The sequence below is a fragment of the Daphnia magna genome, linkage group LG8 (assembly GCF_020631705.1).
Source record: "Daphnia magna isolate NIES linkage group LG8, ASM2063170v1.1, whole genome shotgun sequence".
Taxonomy (NCBI): Eukaryota; Metazoa; Arthropoda; class Branchiopoda; order Diplostraca; family Daphniidae; genus Daphnia; species Daphnia magna.
The window spans coordinates 11,019,222-11,042,548 of NC_059189.1; the positions used below are offsets into that span (position 1 = coordinate 11,019,222).

The 23,327-nt window shown below is 38.4% G+C and overlaps 9 protein-coding genes and 1 long non-coding RNA gene across 11 annotated transcripts; 5 read left to right on the forward strand and 5 right to left on the reverse strand.

Annotated features, from left to right (window-relative positions):
- Positions 1-2,538: 2,538 nt before the first annotated feature.
- Positions 2,539-3,123, reverse strand: LOC123475501. 2 transcript variants are annotated; one of them, XR_006650625.1, is made up of 3 exons: positions 3,006-3,123; positions 2,799-2,951; positions 2,539-2,677 (listed from the first exon to the last, which is right to left on the reverse strand). It is a non-coding gene; the product is annotated as an uncharacterized LOC123475501 (long non-coding RNA). The 2 variants fall into 2 exon arrangements; XR_006650624.1 differs by having other exon boundaries at positions 2,799-3,117.
- Positions 3,124-8,794: 5,671 nt separating this feature from the next.
- Positions 8,795-10,739, forward strand: LOC116929852 (rRNA N6-adenosine-methyltransferase ZCCHC4). The gene is made up of 7 exons (XM_045178226.1): positions 8,795-9,004; positions 9,070-9,413; positions 9,470-9,664; positions 9,739-9,973; positions 10,035-10,145; positions 10,213-10,379; positions 10,458-10,739. The coding sequence occupies exons 2-6, from the start codon at positions 9,075-9,077 to the stop codon at positions 10,368-10,370; spliced, it is 1,038 nt and encodes a 345-aa protein (XP_045034161.1). The 5' UTR covers positions 8,795-9,004; positions 9,070-9,074; the 3' UTR covers positions 10,371-10,379; positions 10,458-10,739.
- Positions 10,740-11,422: 683 nt separating this feature from the next.
- LOC116921929 (histone H4) lies at positions 11,423-11,883 on the forward strand. Its single transcript, XM_045178228.1, has one exon. The coding sequence runs from the start codon at positions 11,524-11,526 to the stop codon at positions 11,833-11,835; it is 312 nt and encodes a 103-aa protein (XP_045034163.1). The 5' UTR covers positions 11,423-11,523; the 3' UTR covers positions 11,836-11,883.
- Positions 11,884-12,770: 887 nt separating this feature from the next.
- Positions 12,771-13,142, reverse strand: LOC116928606 (histone H2B.1/H2B.2-like). Its single transcript, XM_032935711.1, has one exon. It carries the CDS (start codon positions 13,140-13,142, stop codon positions 12,771-12,773), a length of 372 nt encoding a protein of 123 aa, XP_032791602.1.
- A 230-nt stretch (positions 13,143-13,372) lies between these two features.
- On the forward strand, positions 13,373-14,077 carry LOC116929860 (histone H2A). The gene is made up of 2 exons (XM_032937224.2): positions 13,373-13,448; positions 13,505-14,077. The coding sequence occupies exon 2, from the start codon at positions 13,535-13,537 to the stop codon at positions 13,913-13,915; it is 381 nt and encodes a 126-aa protein (XP_032793115.1). The 5' UTR covers positions 13,373-13,448; positions 13,505-13,534; the 3' UTR covers positions 13,916-14,077.
- Positions 14,078-15,044: 967 nt separating this feature from the next.
- On the reverse strand, positions 15,045-15,883 carry LOC116929859 (histone H3). Its single transcript, XM_032937223.2, has one exon. It carries the CDS (start codon positions 15,743-15,745, stop codon positions 15,335-15,337), a length of 411 nt encoding a protein of 136 aa, XP_032793114.1. The 5' UTR covers positions 15,746-15,883; the 3' UTR covers positions 15,045-15,334.
- Positions 15,884-15,997: 114 nt separating this feature from the next.
- LOC116929865 (histone H4) lies at positions 15,998-16,318 on the forward strand. Its single transcript, XM_032937229.2, has one exon. The coding sequence runs from the start codon at positions 16,007-16,009 to the stop codon at positions 16,316-16,318; it is 312 nt and encodes a 103-aa protein (XP_032793120.1). The 5' UTR covers positions 15,998-16,006.
- Positions 16,319-16,413: 95 nt separating this feature from the next.
- On the reverse strand, positions 16,414-17,672 carry LOC116921022 (histone H2B.3). Its single transcript, XM_045178227.1, has one exon. The coding sequence runs from the start codon at positions 17,404-17,406 to the stop codon at positions 17,035-17,037; it is 372 nt and encodes a 123-aa protein (XP_045034162.1). The 5' UTR covers positions 17,407-17,672; the 3' UTR covers positions 16,414-17,034.
- Positions 17,673-17,732: 60 nt separating this feature from the next.
- On the forward strand, positions 17,733-18,879 carry LOC116921769 (histone H2A-like). Its single transcript, XM_032928121.2, has one exon. It carries the CDS (start codon positions 17,783-17,785, stop codon positions 18,161-18,163), a length of 381 nt encoding a protein of 126 aa, XP_032784012.2. The 5' UTR covers positions 17,733-17,782; the 3' UTR covers positions 18,164-18,879.
- Positions 18,666-22,010, reverse strand: LOC116929844 (long-chain-fatty-acid--CoA ligase 4). The gene is given in 12 exon segments (XM_032937205.2): positions 18,666-19,045; positions 19,111-19,280; positions 19,340-19,529; positions 19,605-19,843; positions 19,919-20,109; positions 20,175-20,451; positions 20,526-20,663; positions 20,722-20,908; positions 20,984-21,304; positions 21,363-21,581; positions 21,654-21,789; positions 21,857-22,010. Coding segments are annotated over 12 exon segments (2,160 nt in total). The 5' UTR covers positions 21,865-22,010; the 3' UTR covers positions 18,666-18,961.
- Between the last annotated feature and the right edge of the window lie 1,317 nt (positions 22,011-23,327).

A 23,327-nucleotide genomic window follows, 5' to 3' on the forward strand; every position in this document is an offset into this window, starting at 1 on the left:
TTCAAAAATTAACGAAACAGTGCTGTTAGCGCAACAACTTAATTTAGGGCTTTTAAGGATTAAATCAAAAACTATAAGACCAATAGGAAAATCAACCTGATTTTCGTGATTTTCATTCAATTTTGATTCGAATTCATGTATTTTAAGCAAAATTTGAAATTTGGCCAAAAATGAAAAAGTGGGAAGGGTATAGCCTTCCCACTTTTGTCAAAATCTACCAAAAACGACATCTCTTGAAATTCTCCAAAAATCACACGGAATAATCGAAATTGAACGCTGATTTCGATTTAGTAATTAGTTTTCTCGTTAAACCAGCCGTTTCAAAAATTAACGAAACAGTGCTGTTAGCGCAACAACTTAATTTAGGGCTTTTAAGGATTAAATCAAAAACTATAAGACCAATAGGAAAATCAACCTGATTTTCGTGATTTTCATTCAATTTTGATTCGAATTCATGTATTTTAAGCAAAATTTGAAATTTGGCCAAAAATGAAAAAGTGGGAAGGGTATAGCCTTCCCACTTTTGTCAAAATCTACCAAAAACGACATCTCTTGAAATTCTCCAAAAATCACACGGAATAATCGAAATTGAGCGCTGATTTCGATTTAGTTATTGGTTTTCTCGTTAAACCAGCCGTTTCAAAAATTAACGAAACAGTGCTGTTAGCGCAACAACTTAATTTAGGGTTTTTAAGGATTAAATCAAAAACTATAAGACCAATAGGAAAATAAACCTGATTTTCGTGATTTTCATTCAATTTTGATTCGAATTCATGTATTTTAAGCAAAATTTGAAATTTGGCAAAAAATGAAAAACTGGGAAGGGTGTAGCCTTCCCACTTTTGTCAAAATCTACCAAAAACGACATCTCTTGAAATTCTCCAAAAATCACACGGAATAATCGAAATTGAACGCTGATTTCGATTTAGTCATTGGTTTTCTCGTTAAACCAGCCGTTTAAAAAATTAACGAAACAGTGCTGTTAGCGCAACCACTTAATTTAGGGTTTTTAAGGATTAAATCAAAAACTATAAGACCAATAGAAAAATAAACCTGATTTTCGTGATTTTCATTTAATTTTGATTCGAATTCATGTATTTTAAGCAAAATTTGAAATTTGGCCAAAAATGAAAAAGTGGGAAGGGTATAGCCTTCCCACTTTTGTCAAAATCTACCAAAAACGACATCTCTTGAAATTCTCCAAAAATCACACGGAATAATCGAAATTGAACGCTGATTTCGATTTAGTAATGGGTTTTCTCGTTAAACCATCCGTTTCAAAAATTAACGAAACAGTGCTGTTAGCGCAACAACTTAATTTAGGGTTTTTAAGGATTTAATCAAAAACTATAAGACCAATAGAAAAATAAACCTGATTTTCGTGATTTTCATTCAATTTTGATTCGAATTCATGTATTTTAAGCAAAATTTGAAATTTGGCCAAAAATGAAAAAGTGGGAAGGGTATAGCCTTCCCACTTTTGTCAAAATCGGCCAAAAATGACATCTCTTGAAATTCTCCAAAAATCAGACGGTATAATCGAAATTGAACGCTGATTTCGATTTAGTCATTGGTTTTCTCTTTAGACTCGCCGTTTAAAAAATTAACGAAAACAGTTCTGTTAGCGCACCAACTTCATTTATGGTTTTTAAAATGTAAATGAAAAACTATAATACCAATAGCAAAATAAACCTGATTTCCGTGATTTTCATTCAATTCTGAATCTAAATCATGTATTTTACCACTCACTAATACTCATACTCTTCTTTCTTCTTACCAGGCTTCAGCATCACTTAGAGGATGACCAACATCAATGTTTCTTTTTACTTTCTTTGCAAGACACTTGTTGGTTTCAGACATCAATGCCTCTAATATTCCTGTCCACACAAAGCAGGAAAAGCTTCTTGGCTCAAGGGTCATCTCAAGCAAGTCCAAAGTCATAAACTTCCGAGAGAAGAATTTTTTTTACCGTCTAATACTATAAATAATAAAAATTTAGCTAATATTGTCACACGAGTTGTATTTGGACAAGAACAAACGAATACAACAAGTGATGACATCAATTCTAAACAATGGTTTAACTCAAACAAAAGGGATAACCATTACCAAAAGTTGGAGAAGCGTCTGAAGACCTCTTGGGAAACCAGGGAACTCCTCTTACGGAGCCCAGCTCCGGGAGCTCACCCGATGGAGACTCATCTAACGCAGATTCGGGGCAGCGTTTTATACCGTCACGCGAATTACTCCCCTCCCGGACTGCATATCTGCGTATCTTTCTTAGAGCGGACTTCTCCCGATAATTTCTTCACCACGATCGCAGCGTTGTCCAAGGAGCGGATGACTCATCTCTGTGAAGAGATAACCAATCTCCCTTTTCACCCGCGACAATATCAACATGCCATAGAGTTGTATGTTAAAGCAAACTGCAAACTAAAAATACTGTTGATAGGTTTTTTTATGCCTATTTATACAAACCAGCATTGTTTAGTTCAGGATAGAAGGGCAGAAATTCTAAATATTTTCCATTGGAATGTTTTCTCTGGGATTGATGTATTCACGATGCACACTGTGTGTAAAGCTGCTGATAGTGACCATACCTGAAGAAACACATTAATAATGAAGGTGTGTGCAAAAGCAGAATCCTTGTGGTTGGCATGAAGATATGGCAAATTTATATCTAGTCGAAGAAAAACCATGGATATAAATTTAAAAATAACAGTAATTAAAATGCAACATGTGATAAACAAAAGATACGCTCAAAAAGTCTAAACTATTCTCAGATAGAATGTGTTGTTTACCGCTGACTAATTATATTGTTGCAATTGCACTGTTTGTTTGTCTCGAGTCACATGTAACTCATTCCACGGTTGGAGATGCAAGATTAATTGTTGAAGGAAAAAATACTGCTAAAACAAAACAAAGTCCTTGAAGCACTCAAGGACTTCACCTAGCTTCCAACAAAGTGAGACATTATGGCATGACTAATTGGATAATGCCTTAAATACCTTTATTAATCAATACGCTCACCAACGGAGCTTTGTTATTGTGCAACGCTCATCGAGGTGCAAACACGCGTACACTTCCAACGTGCGTGTCAAGATCTCGTCAAGTTGTCATTCATTAATATACAATGCTGATCGAAATCGGCCTAACAATCGATCGATAAATTCAATATGTTGTAGACTCCTCCTCCCTTGAAGGCGTCGTCTATCGAAATCGCTACATGGCAGTACAAGTTGTTTATTTATTTGCTAAATATGCCGTCTGATTTTTTGAGAATATCAAGAGATGTCATTTTTGGCCGATTTTGACAAAAGTGGAAAGGCTATACCCTTCCCACTTTTTCATTTTTGGCCAAATTTCAAATTTGGCTTAAAATACATGATTTAGATTCAGAATTGAATGAAAATCACGGAAATCAGGTTTATTTTTCTATTGGTCTTATAGTTTTTCATTTACATGTTAAAAACCATAAATGAAGTTGGTGCGTTAACAGAACTGTTTTCGTTAATTTTTTAAACGGCTAGTCTAAAGAGAAAACCAATGACTAAATTGAAATCAACGTTCAATTTCCATTATGCCGTCTGATTTTTGGAGAATTTCAAGAGATGTAATTTTTGGCCGATTCTGACAAAAGTGGAAAGGCCTTCCCACTTCCCTTCCCACTTTTTCATTTTTGGCCAAATTTCAAATTTGGCTTAAAATACATGATTTAGATTCAGAATTGAATGAAAATCACAAAAATCTGGTTTATTTTTCTATTGGTCTTATAGTTTTTCATTTACATGTTAAAAATCATAAATGAAGTTTGTGCGCTAACAGAACTGTTTTCGTTAATTTTTTATCCGGCTAGTCTAAAGAAAAAACCGATAACTAAATTGAAATCAGCGTTCAATTTCGATTATGCCGTTTGAAATTTGGAGAATTTAAAGAGATGTCATTTTTGGCCCATTTTGACAAAAGTGGGAATGCTATAGGGGAGACTGGAGTATGCCGAGACACCGGGTCAAGAGGGACAGTAGGGGGAAAAATAGTAGATTTGTATAAAATCAAAAATTTTTTTAGTATGTTATTTAGATACATACAATCTACTTCGGCATGAAATTTGGTTGAGTTTTGTTAATAACTGATACAGTTATTGAGTTTTGTCAATAACTGTATCAGTTATTAACAAAACTAAAAAAACGGTTTTTTTAGTTAATTTTGTCTCCGCCATTTAATGTTTCTAGAAAAAAATAATCTTAAATGGCATGTAAATTTAATATGGAAATGAAGCTTAATCATTTCTTTTTTGTTAAAAACAAAAATTATAATTTTCGATCAATTACTGTAGATAATATTAACGTTTTAAAAAAATAGTGTTTATCGGGAAATCGGGACAGCTGTTTTTGACTAAAATGGGACTTTAGTGGGCGGGTTTGGCCTTCAAGCCCATCAATCATCACCGAGCTCATGACGCCATTACTGTTCCTTACGATGATCACAAGCAATCGATTATTCAGCATATTAATCGATTACAATAAGCCCAACCCCCACCTATCTTGTAATAAGGGTTTTTATCATATAAGAAAAAAATTTTATTAACACAATAATCAAATTGAAACATTTATTAACTTATAGAGTCTATGCAGTGGGACGCTATTTCAATTTTTACAAATTTTTTTAATGAATTTTTAGGCGAAAACGGAGGACGTCCCTCACCATCCACCCTAGTGTCCTCACTTACCCCTCAAAATAGGCTCCTCCCACAAATCTAAGAAAACTTTAAAGGTCTTATATGGGAAAATGGTTTATTATTAAATTATATAAAAAATATGGGGGGTACATTATGTAAGAAATTCCAGAACCCGAACCTGATGGTTCAGGGACGGACAATTAGAAAGGAAGTCAAACGGAGAAGTAATGAGATAGATCGGCGTAACAAGAAGACAAAAGACCGTAGAAATTAGATGTGAGATGAGTGATAAAAGAGTTAAGATCATAACAACGTTTCAAATGCAAAAACAGGAAAAAATAGAATAGTAAGAGAAGTTGTCACTAGATGGCGCCACACGGAACCAATCAGAGATCAGTTCCTGAAATCGTCGCTAGATGGCGCTACACGAATCTAGACAGCCATTAGTTACTGTAATCACCACTAGATGGCGCCCAGCTATCGCTAGATGGCGCCACTAGGAGCTGGGTATTTGATTTAGAAATCCAACGCTAGATGGCGCCACTAACGTCCTGCCAAAATATCTTTTAGTTTTCTAAATCAGCGCTAGATGGCGCCAGTAAGATCCTGCCGAGAGGGCACCTGGTATCGGAGCTGACTACTAGATGGAGTCGCTTCAACTAGTCCATCAGTATCAACTAGTTGATACGCATCAACTAGTGATAGACTCAGTTAGATAACCAACTAGGACTGGTCCATAAGTATCGGCTAGATGATAAGATTCGACAACAAGATAGTGGCATCCAGTTCAAGACCACCAAACTAGAATTATCAGAAGACCCGCGACAAGATGGCGCCACCAGTAATTGTTAACAAATAAATAGAGATCGGCAACTATAATTAACCAGTTATTCCGTTACCATGGTTACAAGGTTAACCGGTTAATTCGTTTCTCAGTTCATTCACCTCACAAGGTCACGCGCGGAAAGAAGAATAGAAGATCGAGACGACATCTACGCCAGCGCCAAAATTATTGTTACGTTTAGATTAATTCTCTGTCAACGGTGTTTTTATAATTGGTATATAAGGGGCTGAAATAGGCCTCATTAATACACACTATTTTTCCACCGATTTTCCCGGCTTCGTCTACTTCATTGGTATTGTGGTTTTTGATTGTCTTTTCATTGTTGGTTTTTTGTCGCACTCGTCCCGGCTGTTGCTGTGTGGTTATCGCCATTGTTGTTGTCCCTCCGTTGCCACTGTTAACGCCGTTGCTGCTCTTCCGGCTCCATCCACGACTTGTTTCCACGCTGCCACCTCCGCCGATCCTGCAATTCAAGACTTCAATTCAAGACTTCAAAAGTAATAATAATAATATTCTAAACTTTTCTTGATCTATAATTATTGCTGCTGTGTCGCGGCAATAACCGCCATTCTTTTCCGTCCTTTACGGCAAACTTCTTCGTTATACTGTCACCCTATAAGGTGACAGGTTGGCCAATACATAAATATACATACGCTGGAACTTCGGTGCTAGGCCAGAAAAAATATACATAAAACGCTGACACTCCGGTGTTAGGCCTAAAAGAAAACAAAATTAGATAAAAATATACGTTGAGAAATTACCTGATTCGGCAGTCTCCAACATAAAGTTTCAGTAAACTTTAAACATTACCGTATGGAATACATAAAACAAAATAATAAATTAATTTAATGATTAGTTTGGGAGATATAGGGGGAAAACGAAAACCGTCCTGGCTTACTCCAGTCTCCCCTACCCTTCCCACTTTTTCATTTTTAAAAAATGAAATACATACTAAAATACATGATTTAGATTCAGAATTGAATGAAAATCACGTAAATCAGGTTTATTTTTCTATTGGTTTATAGTTTTTCATTTACATGTTAAAAACCATAAATGAAGTTGGTGCGCTAACAGAACTGTTTTCGTTAATTTTTTTAACGGTTAGTCTAAAGAGAAAACCAATGACTAAATTGAAATCAGCGTTCAATTTCCATTATGCCGTCTGATTTTTGGAGAATTTAAAGAGATGTCATTTTTGGCCGATTTTGACAAAAGTGGAAAGGCTATACCCTTCCCACTTTTTCATTTTTGGCCAAATTTCAAATTTGGCTTAAAATACATGATTTAGATTCAAAATTGAATGAAAATCACGAAAATCAGGTTAATTTTTTTATTGGTCTTATAGTTTTTCATTTACATGTTAAAAACCAGAAATGAAGTTGGTGCGCTAACAGAACTGTTTTCTTTAATTTTTAAAACGGCTAGTCTAAAGAGAAAACCAATGACTAAATCGAAATCAGCGTTCAATTTCGATTATGCCATCTGATTTTTGGAGAATTTCAAGAGATGTCGTTTTTGGCCGATTTTGACAAAAGTGGGAAGGCTACCCTTTCCACTTTTTCATTTTTGGCCAAATTTCAAATTTGGCTTAAAATACATAATTTCGATTCAGAATTGAATGAAAATCACGAAAATCAGGTTTTTTCCTATTGGCCTTCCCACTTTTTCAATTTTTGCCAAATTTCAAATTTTGCTTAAAATACATGATTTCGATTCAGAATGGAATGAAAATCACGGAAATCAGGTTTATTTTTCTATCGGTCTTTTAGTTTTTTATTTAAACGTTAAAAACCATAAATTAAGTTGGTGCGCCAACAGCACTGTTTTCGTTAATTTTTAAAACGGCTAGTTTAACGAGAAAACCAATGACTAAATCGAAATCAGCGTTCAATTTCGATTATGCCGTCTGATTTTTGGAGAATTTCATGAGATGTCGTTTTTGGCCGATTTTGACAAAAGTGGGAAGGCGGGATGAAGGCGTTGATGATCAGCGCACGCCTCATAGGACATGTATACGGTTTCCGAGATATTTTGGCGAATTGGCGACCAGGCCGTACCCTATCGGGAACTTCCTGAACGGAGTGAGGGCCCCTAGTGTTCTCTACTTACTTTCTGTTTTTGAGGGGTATAGCGTAACTATAGCGAAACGATCAAATACCTCAAACAGACTACTTAGGGCTCGGCCCTGCTTCCAATGGGTAGGTATTCGGGCGAATGGGTAGGTATTCGGGCGAATGGGTAGGTCTTCTCGACTAAAAAATTGGATCCGGTGGGTAACGCTTCTTGAGACTTTGTGCCCACCACCTACCCGGGTTTTACGTGGGTAACACAATTTCGATACCGGTTATATTACCCGTTTCAAAACCCGGTTAGCCCCGATTTCCTACCCGAGTACTCTGTTTTTTTGCCCGATTACTCGGGTTTTCCGGAATTTTATTTTGTGCTTTCAATTTCCGCCACATACCCGGCCTGCTTCTTGGAACGTGGAACCTGGGATGTCTCAACTTGGTCTCCGCGAGACCGTCACCGCTACATCCCATTGGGACTATCCCGGACCTCTGATTGGCTCTCTCCCTCTCCTCACCCTATAGCCCCTCCACCCCTTCTGCTTGTGGTGTGCAAATATATGCATTTTTTTTTTAACTTTTTCGTGTGTGAATATTTTTTTATAAGTTATACAGAAATGGATAGCCTTTACCAATGGCAGATTATGCAAGAAATGAAACACAAAATTAATATTTTTAAATATTTGTATTGTTTAAGTAGAAGTTAGTAGTTCAAGGCAGTGTCTCCGCTTGCCATTAAACCAAGACAAGCCGAGACACTGCCTCGATTGAATTTGAACCGACGGGAAGATTACCCGGGGAGTGGCTAAGAGAAGCCGGAAGAGGATGGAAGGTTTCGGACAAGTTTTTACGTGAGCGATTAACCGTTAATTCGGATTTGTGGGTAGCCTCTTCGCCCTCCAATGATATCATTGAACTTAAGGACCCACACGTCCCCTTTCCGGACAGCGCACTCACAACCTTTGCTGCTGATCACAGTAGGGGCATGACCCCCTACGGGCTTATCACAAGTCAAGGGGAAACGGGGCCACAAAAAAGAAGGGAGCCCAAATATGCACTTCAATTTATAAAATATTTTTTATTTTTTCTTCCAGATGAATCAGCGACTAAAGGTAACGTTCAGGTAGCGTCCTCTTTAATTTCGACTTGCCCTTTCAGCTGTTATCGTTTTAAAATCTCGTTCAAGTATGTACAGTATGTTCCAAAAAAATCCGACCACCCTTTTCAAATAAAAATGCCCCCTATTGTCAAATAGCACAATTGCATCGAGTTTTAGGCCAAATTGAAGCACATGGTAAAATGTGGAAAAACCATGTAAGAAATTGCCATGGAAACGAGACAACCATTAGTTAGCTCGCATCCTTACATCAGTGTGTGCTGGGAATACTTGCCGTTAGGCATAGCCAAGAATTTAACAAAGTTTTATAATTTAGCCTAACTATTTTGAACTATAACACTGACATGTTTTCTATAAACTTTTATAGGACCAATGCTTCTATTCGAAAGACAATCAATGATCGGTAGGAGATTTTTTGCCTGCTCAGCCTATCGAGATCGGAAGCTATGCCCTGCATACGTTTTGGAATCAGTGTGGGAAAATGACAAAAGCAAGGGACAGAAAATGGCAAAGCAGTCAACTACTCAACTACTTCTGAGGTCGCGTGAGCTAAACCAGATCAGAGAGAATATCCTGATGAGGCATGATCTAAAAATGAAAGATAGAGGCTTTTGTCATTCTTGTGGAGAAATTTTTGTGACCATGGGACAACATGTAAATCATAAAGTCACTGCAGCAGTTGGTGATAATTTACTAGATGAACCCTCTAAGGTAAAGATTAATTAAATTCATATTCCCACCATGTAACCAAGTCAATTTCTGGGCAGATTTTAGATCCCTTAGATCATTCCAAAAAAGAAGCACAATATTTCTTCTCTGAGGATTCCATAAATGTTATATTGGGGCTCCTTCAAGATGCAAAAGTTAGCCATGTCCTTTGCATTTCCTGTCCAACTATCTTTAAAAAATTAAAAAGGGACAGCTCTAAGAAATGCTTGATGCTTGATCTGGACGTTAGATTTGTAGGTTGCCCTTACTTGAATTGATTACGATAGTTTTTACTATTCTTACTCTTCTACCCATTCTATTTATATAGCGCCAATTTTACAGTCCGCAAGAATATCTGTTATACAACATGTTCAACCATCACTTTTTTGATGGGTCTCAAAGTGTTTCAGTCTATGAACAGTTTTTGATAGAAGGCAAAAATAATTTGGCTGTAGTTATGGATCCCCCATTTGGAGGTAAAGTGGAAGTTATTTCACATACTCTGCAGACAATCGATGACGAGTACAAGCATCTGAATGGGCAGAACGCTTCGGATATTTCAAGTATTTGATTTACCTTATATTTTAAAAAAGATGATTCAACTAAAGATTGTTTCCTGCGCAGAATTCTGGATATTTCCCTATTTTATGGAGACTCAGATTGTGTCTAATCTACCTTCATTTGCCATGCTTGACTACAAAGTTGAGTATACAAACCATAGCCAGTTTCAAAAAGGTGCGTGTTCGTGGCTTAATAAGCGATGAATTAGTTAACGTTTTACCTATATGTCGTCTGTTCATAGGACCTCAAGGGAGAAAACAAGGGTCTCCAGTCAGAAAAATTACTAATGTCAGCCTTCAAAAACTTAAATTACCTGCCAGGGAAGGATATAAGTATTGCACCTTCTGCAAAAAATGGATAAGTCCTGAGAACAGACATTGCATGATCTGTAATTCTTGAACATCTAAGGTATTTAGTTACTCATTATGTACGCAAATGATAAATGATAGTTTTTCTAATTTTTCTAACCAAAAATTATGACACTAGGACGGAAGGACTTACGTGCACTGCGACCAATGCAAAAGTTGTGATCCATAGCCACAAAAATGCGGTTGGATCGCAAATGCGTTTTACTATACCAAGATTCCCGGGGAATGTACTAAACACCATCCCACGTTGGAATAAAATGGTGGACAAAGTTTCCAGTTTTCGAAGCAGTTTCTTCTTTATTATTTTTTTACTTTCTTGTTTGTATTGTATAGTACTCCGTTTAAAAGTGCCTTATGTACAATTCAGTAATGAAGGAAATTATTATTGCGTGAAAAAACATTAGCTCTTGGTTTTTTTCTTTGGTTGAGTTTTAGGTTTAGTGGCAGCAGGTGGACTTGCCTTCTTCTGAAGCTGCGTAACCACTCCAGATTTTGGTGTTTGCTGCTTTGCTTTCTTTCTCTGCTTCTGCTTCTGTTTTTTAGACTGTGGTTTGGGTGAAGATTGCTTTGATTCTTCTTCTTCTTCATTTTCATCCTCGTCACCTTCTTCTACCTTGGGTTTCTTCGGAGCCTTCGCACTGTTCCTCGCAGGTTGGGATCGTTTAACAGCTTTGGCTTCCGTTGTTGCAGTAAGATCGTTTGCTTCCACTTCTTCAGTCACGTTTTCTTCCTTCTCGTTGTCAATCACATCTTCCAAACTTTTTCCATTTTCCGAAGTGTTTGCTGGGGCACTCTCGGAGGAGGCATTGTCGGCAAGTTGTTTCTGAGACGCCTTGCTACCAGCAGATTTTCGAGATCTAGGCTTGGTACGAGCCATGTCGAGAAATTGAGAATTGGAACTAGATACTTAGATAGAAGGGAGGGAAATGTTCAACTTATATAGAATATGGAGAAGCATGATATCATGGGATACGGCCTTACTATTAGTCAGGGAGGGAAAAAGAAAACCCACGGCAGTCTCATGGTGAAGACCACTAGGGGGAGGTTAAGCCCACTAGGGGGAGTACCTTAGAAAACCTTCAGAGATGCCTAGCCAATGAGGGTGGGCCTGCTGGGTATAAATAGAGGCACTCTGTCAGCTTGACAGACATTCAGCTATTTTCTCATTCCCAGAACCAAACAACATGACTGGTCGTGGCAAAGGAGGTAAAGGACTCGGCAAAGGAGGCGCTAAGCGTCATCGCAAAGTTTTGCGTGACAACATCCAGGGTATCACCAAACCAGCCATCCGTCGTCTTGCTCGTCGTGGCGGTGTTAAACGTATTTCTGGTCTCATCTACGAGGAGACCCGTGGTGTTCTGAAGGTGTTCCTTGAAAACGTCATTCGTGACGCTGTAACCTACACTGAACACGCCAAGAGGAAAACGGTGACGGCTATGGATGTCGTGTACGCTCTGAAACGCCAGGGTCGCACTCTGTACGGTTTCGGCGGCTAAACTTTCGACTCATTGCTACTAAATTATCGGCCCTTTTCAGGGCCACCATTTACCTAAGGAAACAGATTGCTTTTGCTTCTTATAGTTTCTTAGGCAAAGATAAAATTTGCCATAAAACATTAACATTATATTTTATAAAATTAAGTACTGAGGTGGGAGACGTAGAAAAATTTAGTAACCTCTGGCATAAGGTAATTTTCAATATCCTCGCCACAGCTTATGTTTACAAGAAAAGTATCGTTACAATTGAGGCATAGACAGACTATGCTTCAGTGGATTATTGACATTGTCAATGGATCATGCTTTAATATGTTACGCACACTAAACTCTTACGAAATACTCCCAAAGGAGCATAGACCTATACGTAATACACTTACCTTTTCTTTGGGGTCGCGTATGTTCCTTAAATTTCACTGAAAATCGTTTTCCTTGAATCTTTCCGCATTGTGGTGAGACCACGTAGTCCTTAGGGAATACTAAAAAAAACTGTTCATGTCATGTCCCCAATGGATTTCTACGACGTGTATTTCTTACTGTGCCTCTTCTCGGCATTGCAGCATTGCCGATTGGTACATGTAGCGACGGGAAATTGTTTGTTTCAATCTAAAGTTTTAACATGGCGGGAATGCATACCTATCATAAAATTGTCCACGAACAGTTAAAATTTATCCATATTATATCAGCGTCAAGTCACTCTCAGATGGAAAGACATTTATAACTCGGTATGCTTGAAACCTGATTAAAGATTACCGACAAATCTATGCTCTCATCAAGTAACGAAAAAAAAGTTTATGATACTAATTCGGGAGAATATAATAACGATGACAGCTATTGAAACATTAGACTGGCAGAATGTAGCATATTCTATCTCGTTGACAAATTTGTGGCCCTGAAAAGGGCCGTTTCTGGTGTAAGAAAATACCAAGAGAAGAAATCTACTTAGTACTTGTGTACTTAGTCACAGCCTTTGTGCCTTCAGACACGGCGTGTTTTGCCAATTCACCAGGCAGAAGAAGGCGGACAGCCGTCTGGATTTCGCGACTTGTGATAGTTGATCGCTTGTTGTAGTGAGCAAGACGAGAAGATTCACCAGCAATGCGTTCAAAAATGTCGTTGACGAAGCTGTTCATGATCGTCATGGCTTTGGAGGAGATGCCAGTGTCAGGATGGACCTGCTTCAACACTTTGTAGATATAGATGGCATAGCTCTCCTTCCTCTTGCGCTTCTTCTTCTTGTCTCCTTTAACAATATTCTTCTGGGCTTTACCGGCCTTCTTTGCTGCCTTCCCACTAACCTTAGGTGGCATTTTAGTTTTCGATTATATGCTGAATCTTACAGTAATTGTAGAATGCGGTCTCAAGTCTTACGGTCGAATTTATATTCGGTTCCAGATGCTGCTCTACCTGATAGTAGCCAATTCAATTCGCTTGGTACCAATGAAGGTAGCACACTATGGCAGATGTTCTTGGAACAAAGATTCTAGGGATAGAGCTTTCCAAAGGGAATAACAAAGTGCAAGAATAAAAGAACAAAGGTATGCGTGTCTGAAAAACGCTAAGTGTTTGCCTATTGGTTAAAAAGATTTTACTACCGCTTCAGCATCCCAACCCGGGTATATCTACTAATATTTTCGTTTTAACAACTTAAAGCAAAGTTCCTCGATTGTAGGAACATCTTCTACAAACTCACAAACTCATCATGTCCGGTCGTGGAAAAGGAGGCAAAGCAAAGGGAAAGTCAAAGACTCGTTCCAGCAGAGCCGGCCTTCAATTCCCCGTAGGTCGTATCCACCGCATGCTCCGTAAAGGTTCGTACGCTGAGCGTGTTGGTGCTGGTGCCCCTGTCTACCTGGCTGCCGTCATGGAGTACTTGGCCGCTGAGGTACTCGAGTTGGCCGGTAATGCCGCTCGTGACAACAAGAAGTCCCGTATCATCCCCCGTCACTTTCAGCTGGCTATCCGCAACGACGAAGAGTTGAATAAACTTCTCTCTGGTGTCACCATCGCTCAGGGAGGTGTCCTGCCCAATATCCAGGCAATTCTCCTGCCGAAGAAGACTGACAAGCCAGCCAAAGCTTGATTTATGTTCACTTGACGTTCCATACCAAATCGGCCCTTTTCAGTGCCACCATTTTCGTTATGAAATGTTTATCGCAAACTTTAGTCCATAATTCTGATATTCATCACATTGTGGTATCTGAGTTTCTAGTTACAATTAAAGAATTTTCATTTGAGCAGTGAATTTGGTTAATGTTAAAAATTACTTTGGGGTCCAGTTAAACATAGATTTTGTAAGAAGTCTACATCCTGTGGTGGACAATATCGCCGACAGCAACAGTTGGATGTATTTGCATCTTTCTTAGGTTACAATAACTTGTAGGGTCGTGTTTTTTGTATTTAAAAACTACGATTTTCAATAAATATGTAGATATTAAATTTTTGTTTTTTATATGACAATGATTAATCGAACCTAAGAAATATTTATGTTCACCTCTGTTGTAAGAGAAACCATGAAGTACACCAGGAGTAGTAACGCCTGCAAAACAACTTGAGCTCCGCATGTTAAGCTCCGTAGATGGCGTGGCGGATTGTCAGTCTGGAATTTAGAGGAAGGGAATAGCAGGAAGCAGACCAATTTTGAACTTCGTCACCGAACAAAAACATAGCAGACGAAATTCAAAATGACTACCTTAGTTTCCCCCTATTCTCTTCCTTCAAATTCCAGACCGAACAACCGCAACGCGATCTATGGACCTTAACATGCGCACGCGCAGCTCAAAACTCTCCAATGCTAAACGTACCCCGTTACTACTCCTGGTGTACTTCATGAAGAAACTTTAACACTGGCGGTGTTTTCCATACAGAACGAACGTAATGATGTATTCAGAAATCAAGAATATTTCCTTGTTCCCCAATACGATTTCTAAAGTTATTTGTAATATGAAAACTGAGCAATCTTGCAAGTCTAACACGCCGTCGTCATCATCGCCATAGATTGTGGAAACAATCGATGACGAAATAGACCTTTCGGGGGGGACTGATGCATATCAGCGGCATTTGTCATGTGCCACATTTGAGAAAAAGTCTTCTAGGTTATTATTTAGAGCGGCAATACTTATCGAAGTTACTGGTTGTAATATGGTATTAGTAACTGCCGATGGAGTGTCCAAATTCATGTCTTCCAAATCTTCTTATATTTCCTTATCTGATTCACGTTTATATTGTATTTTTCACTAGAAGTTCGGTAATAAATAGACCTACATCATTCTTTCTTATGAATTTTAAAATGCTCATAAGAACAGTTCCACATCGGTTTCAATTATAACAAAAGTATGCTACCATTAATCGGCCTTACACCTGAACTTTAACCAAGCACAAGTGATAATCAAGATTTTAGAAATGAATTTCTTTGATTAAGCTAAAGAAGTTTAGATCCCTTAGCTGAAAATGTTGTGGCCCTGAAAAGGGCCGTTTGGGAACTGAAGGATCAAAAATGCAATTAAGCACGTTCACCACGGATACGACGGGCCAGCTGGATGTCCTTGGGCATGATAGTGACTCGTTTGGCGTGGATAGCGCATAAGTTGGTGTCTTCGAAAAGACCCACTAAGTACGCCTCGCTAGCCTCTTGAAGAGCCATGACGGCTGAGCTCTGGAAACGCAAGTCGGTTTTGAAATCCTGAGCAATTTCCCTGACCAAGCGCTGGAAAGGCAACTTGCGGATGAGGAGCTCGGTCGACTTTTGATAACGACGGATCTCACGAAGGGCAACGGTACCAGGGCGATAACGATGGGGTTTCTTGACACCGCCAGTGGCTGGGGCACTCTTGCGAGCAGCCTTAGTTGCCAACTGTTTGCGAGGCGCCTTGCCACCAGTGGATTTACGAGCTGTCTGCTTTGTACGAGCCATACTTTTGGTTTGAAGATTTGTAATGAACTGAAGGAGTATGTTCGATTTATATAGGGTGCGGGGATACAGAAAAGCATTGGCTCTCTCATATCATTGGTCAGAAAAAAAGGGAGGGAAAGCAGGTAGGGAACAGAATACAAAGCCTCTGGGTAAATCTTAGGATAGATTTAGCCAATGGGAAGGGTTCTGGTGGTATATATATAGGAGTACATATGTTTTCTCAAACATTCAGTATTTATCAAATTTTAAAATTCACCCGAGATGACTGGTCGTGGCAAAGGAGGTAAAGGACTCGGCAAAGGAGGAGCCAAGCGTCATCGCAAAGTCTTGCGTGACAACATCCAGGGTATCACCAAACCAGCCATCCGTCGTCTTGCTCGTCGTGGCGGTGTTAAACGCATTTCTGGTCTCATCTACGAGGAGACCCGTGGTGTTCTGAAGGTGTTCCTTGAAAACGTCATTCGTGACGCTGTAACCTACACCGAACACGCCAAGAGGAAGACCGTGACGGCCATGGACGTCGTTTACGCTTTGAAACGCCAGGGTCGCACTCTGTATGGTTTCGGCGGTTAAATATCGCAGTTGGCATCCCTTCTGAACCAATCGGCCCTTTTCAGGGCCACCATTTTCCTTAAGAAAGATAACGTTAATATCTGCTTTTTACATTTTTTTCTAGCTGATTATGCCTGTTTAGTTTACCAGAAGTAAAGTAAATTGTATCCACCTAAAACATTTGAAGCTATTTTAAATTATTGATTGTAATTATAACGTTTAGATATTAACTTATAATATACGTTAAAAAAGTATAGCACTATTGTAAAATTTCCTGTATTTACAACAGATAAAATTGTACATAACGGAAGTATGCGATTGTCCACAGTAAAGCCTTATTTTTTAAATTTTGTGTGCAAAACTGGAATCTCTGCAATAGCCTCGAAGACTATCAAATGAAGTTGCTGTTTTATAAAATTCGGTGTTTACTAGGCGATGCATAGAAATTATTTAAACAACAATTTTTTAAGTTATAAACGAAACGTTGCGAAATATAAGGATAAAAGTTTCTTTAGAATTAATGTACATTGTTATATGAAATAAATAATTCGAATTCTCGTTCTGGCGTCAAGATTATAGATAAAATATAACTCTACCTGCATTTTTGCTATGAAATATGGGAGTTAAATTTATCTACTTATTTTCGTTCGACACGAGTAGACAATTCCTGGTTCTTTAACTGATTGGTGGCCCTGAAAAGGGCCGTTTGAGTTGAAACAAAGAACAAGAGAATCAATCTACTTGGTGCTGGTGTACTTGGTAACTGCCTTTGTGCCTTCTGAAACAGCGTGTTTGGCCAATTCACCAGGCAGAAGCAGACGGACAGCCGTTTGGATTTCGCGGCTCGTGATGGTAGATCTCTTGTTGTAGTGAGCAAGACGAGAGGATTCTCCAGCAATGCGCTCAAAAATGTCGTTGACGAAGCTGTTCATGATCGTCATGGCTTTGGAAGAGATGCCAGTGTCAGGATGGACCTGCTTCAACACTTTGTAGATGTAGATGGCATAGCTCTCCTTCCTCTTGCGCTTCTTCTTTTTGTCTCCCTTAGCAATGTTCTTCTGGGCCTTGCCCGCTTTCTTTGCTGCTTTACCGCTAACCTTGGGTGGCATTCTGAATTAACTGGGCAAGATCTAGTTTCACAGCTTAAGTTGTACGAAGATTTTATATGAAATTTCGACCCCTGTCTTCCCTGAAAGTAGCCAATTCTATGGACCAGAGACCAATAGCGCAGCAGGATGCTTCAGGCACAAACACACACATGGGGTGGAGCTTTCCAAAGCGAAGGGCAAATGGTGTAACACATTTATCAAGAGAAAGAGAAATTTGGCGGGAAAACTGTATCTCTTGTTTGATTGGTTAGCAAAGTTTACCTCACGATTTCGTTTTGCTATTCACTAGTGTATATAACCCACACCTTTTGGAATTTACTATCATACTTGGGTTCCTCGTTTGTAGGAATCTTTCCAGTTAACTCACACACCCATTATGTCTGGTCGCGGAAAAGGAGGCAAAGTAAAGGGAAAGTCAAAGACTCGTTCTAGCAGGGCCGGACTTCAATTCCCCGTCGGTCGTATTCACCGCATGCTCCGTAAAGGTTCGTACGCTGAGCGTGTCGGTGCTGGTGCCCCTGTCTACCTGGCTGCCGTCATGGAGTACTTGGCCGCTGAGGTACTCGAATTGGCCGGTAATGCCGCTCGTGACAACAAGAAGACCCGTATCATCCCCCGTCACTTGCAGCTGGCTATTCGCAACGACGAAGAGTTAAACAAACTACTTTCTGGTGTTACCATCGCACAGGGAGGTGTTTTGCCTAATATCCAGGCTGTTCTTTTGCCTAAAAAGACTGATAAACCAGTCAAAGCTTAAAAATGATCGTATGACTTATACTAAATCAGCCCTTTTTAGGGCTACCAAAAACTTCTTGCAAAGAGCTCACAACGCCACTCAATTAAAAAAGTCATTTTTACGGGCTGGTGTAGTATGATTCCACGATACAACCCCCTCAGATCTATTGCTTTGAGGGGTGGGAAGCAATCGCGATCTTCGTCGACTATCCATCAAAATCCAACATTTACGTTTCCCATTCACCGTTTTTACAAAATCACACTTATAATAACAAGGTAGAGTTCTTTCATTTAAGCGTTATGAGAGATAACCAGACTAGTTAACGACAAGTCCACAAAACCATCATTTTGATTGTCATAACAAACGTTTTTTATAACAGTCCTAAATACTTTCGTTTTCACGCAGTATTTTCTCTGAACTTTCCAATGAGTATCTTTCCCATTCTGTCCATGCAGAATTGGCGTCCGCAGCTCATTGAATTAATTTAATAAACCGGATCAATGGAAAATCCATTATTCCCGAATAATTGTGCACGAACACAGAACAACATTTATTAACATGCATACATGGTTTTTACTAAAGCAGAAGGAAATATTTTCTTTCTTTTACGGATGTCGTGACACTTTTGTTTTTTCCTAAATAATAAATACGAAGCAATAAATATTAGTTATTAAAAAGCGACAAAAAACGGAATGGGGCTTCTGATTAAGTGATTAGAACGAAATTTAAAAACTTGACAAAAGAAAATGGGCAGCGTCTGCAATTTAAATTAAGAAATGTTATGGGAATGATGGCAGTGCCGTTCATATGCAGCATAGTCTAGGAATACATCCGATTGATCAGAAATTGGTAATGGTCTTGAATGTTTTTTCGCTTTAACTTGAAAGCAGCCGTCACAAGACCCTAAGATCATGAATGTTTATTAGATTTTCAGTTACGAAAGGTTGTATCAAGTAAACTTAAGTTACCGTATCCGGTGTCCAAATGTCAGAAAGAAGTGTTAGAGCTTGTCGTACTTCAAATTTTTGAAGCCGACATTTCACTGCGTGCTTTTGTAATTCTTTGAGAACCAGCTTTTCCATTTGTTGTCTTCGTGGATGATTGCTTACATCTTCAATGGTTTCCAATTCAATTCCACCTACATGTCCAAAATTCAAGTATTGAATTATAATGAGGACAATAACATAGAAAACTTACTTTTTTCGGCTAGGTTCTTCAGTTGATCAAAATTTGGTACCAACAATGCAACAGGGAACATCTTTGTTGGGTCTGCATTAATGCAGATATTGTCGACCAATGAGTTTATCTTCAATTCGGATTCCACCTTACCCAGGGAAACATATTCACCATGCTGTAGCTTAACTAGATCATTTTGACGATCAATAACCTAAGGGAACAAATAAACAAAAGATGGGCCCGGTCAACCAAAATAAATTCAATAAAACGCTTTAATAGAACTTACTTTGAGAAATCCTTCTTGTGTAAATTCGCCAATGTCACCAGTACGGAACCAACGTCTTCCGTTTTCTTCATAAAAAGCCTTTAATGTCTTCTCGGGCTATTTAAAATACCAAACGGCAACGTTCGACCCACCAATGTGAATCACTCCACGTGGATTGGGCCAATCTTTGATTCTGTAATCTCCTTCCACCCACGAAACTAGCTTGATGTCACAACATGTTAGTGGCCCTCCGGTTGTACCTTGGGAAGGAAACGTCTCATGTGAAATATCCTATATACCAGATGCATTAAATAAGTATTTGCATAAAGAGATACCCCATGAGTTGTCATCAAAATCCATGAGTGTAGTTGCGGCGCATGTTTCCGTCAGGCCGTACCCTTGCAAGACAGGGCAGCAAAGAGTCATTTTCATAAATTTGTGCGTTTCGGGTGCCAAAGGAGCTCCGCCAGACAAAACAAATCTAATGCGACCTCCGAGGAATGCTCGAATAGGCTTAAACAGAGTCCTGAAAATGGAAAATAATGAAAATATTTTGATTGTACATTGGAAATATCTTTGCAGTAAACCTACGCATTAAGTATTGGAGTATTATAGCCGTGATAAATCCATTCATCCTTGTACTCCATAGCCAAGTTGAATATTGCCTTTTTAAAAGTAGGACCTCCTTCAATTTTCTCTTTGATCTTTTTTTGAATACGATCAAGAACGAGAGGTACGCAAGCGATGATTGTAGGGTGGAGAACAGATGCATCACCTTGACAGCCACGTTGAATTTTGCTAGACTCATCCGTCATTGTCAGAGGAGTCGAATATCCGATTGGAATTCCAAACAACATCCATAAGCTTTCTGTAGAAGAAGGAATGCAAATGGAAGCTAAGCGAATTAGCAAAAGATAAAAAACAAACAAAAACACGACACACCTGAAATGAACTCCAATACATGAGCTAGTGGGAGGAATGCCATGTACACGTCATTTTTGTACAGAGGACCTACGTCGGTATAACTCAGCATAGCATTGACTATATTCTGGTGACTCATGATGACTCCCTTTGGGGCACCTGAAGAAACCACCATAAACCTATTATACATCACAGCAATTTTTTTTGAAAAATTTACCTGTAGATCCGCTCGTATACAATATGATAGCCGTATCTCCAGGCTTAGGTAAATGAAAAGCACCTGACAACAACCCCGTTTTGCTTGCTTCATCACCACGGCGGATCACTTCCTGGTATGAGCGTACTCTGACCGCACTTCCGTAACCGTCCAATTCTAAGGGTTTGAGAGCATCTTCCATCACAATCTACGAGAATTCGGATATGTTTAGAGTGTCATTAAAATTAACTATTTGTGAAAGGAAAAAATTGACATGTAGTACCAGTAAGTTAACATTAGCGGTGCTTGGTAGGATATTTTTGAACTTCTCAAGTAGTTGTTGAGAAGTGACAATGCATGATACATCTGTTTCATTGATGCCATGGATTAGTGCATCATCACCCAAAGATGCATATAGAGTAACAATTGGCATATTTTGCTTCATGCACCCAATAGCAGCTATAAGCCATTCAGCCCTTGTTTCTGCAAAGATCACAACATTCTCAAAGGGTTTCAAACCCAACTCCCTCAATCCCCGTCCAAAGTTTTCTGCTTCAGTATTCATTTGTATATAGGTGCGCCATTGAAAACCACCCAAAAGGAACTGTATGAAGTATATTAGCATAAACGTATCAGCTGAAAACAGATTCACAGAAATTTACCTTTTTAAAGATTTTTCCATCATGTTGCAACTCATCCTCTTCTGATAGTATGACTCTTGTTCCCAACGCTGGTTTATTCCTATGTTGGCTGACAGCTGAACAAAAAACTTTTTCCATTGTGTCAACTTTATCTTGTATGAACTTGGCATGTACATCACTAATCGTAGTGACACTTTTGTACACAATGAAATCATCTTCTCCTTGGTTCAAAGGCTTAGCCTTTAAAACCATTAAAAAATCAATACATGGTAGTTGAATTCTTTTTTACATACACAAGCACAATCAATTTACCCTTAATTTGGTGTAGTTTTCTTTCACTTTCCATGGTTTCTGGATGACATAATACAATGGCAATGTTATGAAAGTGTAGCTGCTAATAATACATCGAATGAGTAGCACAAATGCTTCAGAAACCCAAGACCAAGAACTAAATGATTTAAAATACGTTTGATCAATTGCAATTTCCCAAGTTAAATGTCGTAAATATTAAATACCTTCTCATACTAGATTATTTGTTGAAAGCTTTCAAGTAACAACAAACTGGAGGCCGCTAGAAGCAGCAACTGTTCAACCAAAAACCGGTATTTCCACTCTGAAAAACGAAACGAAGAGCCTTGCAGCGTTGTCTGATAAAGCCTGTTTTTTGCAACATGGTCGCGCACGTCTGGACGAAGCCTATGGCAAAGCTGCGCCGTCACTTTTGGCCAATAGGGTGCGACACTTATCGTCCAGACGACGCCTATCGTCTCTAGATGACACTTATCGTCCGGACGACACTTATTATTATTAGATGTGGCCTCAGCTGACAGAATGGACGCTTACAGCTGTCAAAAATTTATGTTTATTTTTTTTTGTTTTTTTTATTTGGTTTTAAAGTGAGTTGTATTTGTGTTTGTATTTTTAAAATCTATATATATGTTTAAAAAGAATAAACTTTTTAGTGAAAAAAAAATTTTCTGTATTTTATTTCTTTTAGAACTACGAAACAAATTTGACATTAGAACAGAAGTAAGAATATATTATTTTTTGATAGGTAATATTAATGAATTTCTTACCAATTAACGAATTTTATTAGGATTAGTGAAATGTATAAAATTTTTACAGTGTTACTCAGCCAAAGCTTTAAATTTGCATTCAGTGTGTTGGCTGCGTTTTCCATCCACGTTGGGAAGTACACTTTTTGATTAAGAAGGTAATCTATTGTGGCATTGTAAAAAAATTAACACACTTATCAAACAGGTAACTTATTTCACAAAATTTTAATGTTATAGCCCTGACATCACTCTTTTATTTTCCCTTTTCCAGGTATCGGAATCCCACTAGGTTGACCGGGGCAACAACCAACAATTGAATAGTCAATTAGAAAGCAACCTTCTTAGCCTACCATCAATAACTAAGACTATACCATTAAAACTAATTATGTATTTTTCAATTTACAAATGTAATTAAATAATGAAACAATCAAAACAATTTGTTCATGTCACTCTTTACTCATTGTATTTGCTTTATGTTGTTTATGAATAAAACACTTACTGCTTACTCTTTAAAATACATTGAGTTTTTTTTATGTACTTGGGTTCACATACATTCTTGGTAATTTAAAACGTTGGAATAATAATAAGTAAAAGTTAGAATTCAAATTTGAATTACGCGCGTTATCAAAATGGCCGCCGCAATGGATGCCGGGAAGGGGCCAAAGGGGGTACATTTTATTGTAATTTGCGGTTCTTAAACTATAAAAATCGAAGTAAAATATCATATCAAAACGTGCTAGAGATAATAAAGAATATCAAAAATAAATTTTATGTTTATTTTGGTGTATATTAGTAACCAAACAACGTACCCAAAAAAGTCTGTTTTTGGCCCTCCCCCCGCTAAAATGTCATAAAATAAAATAATTAATTACGTTCTAAGTTTTCAGCGGATTTACATAAATTTTACGTCAATTGATAGGTATTTAAAAGG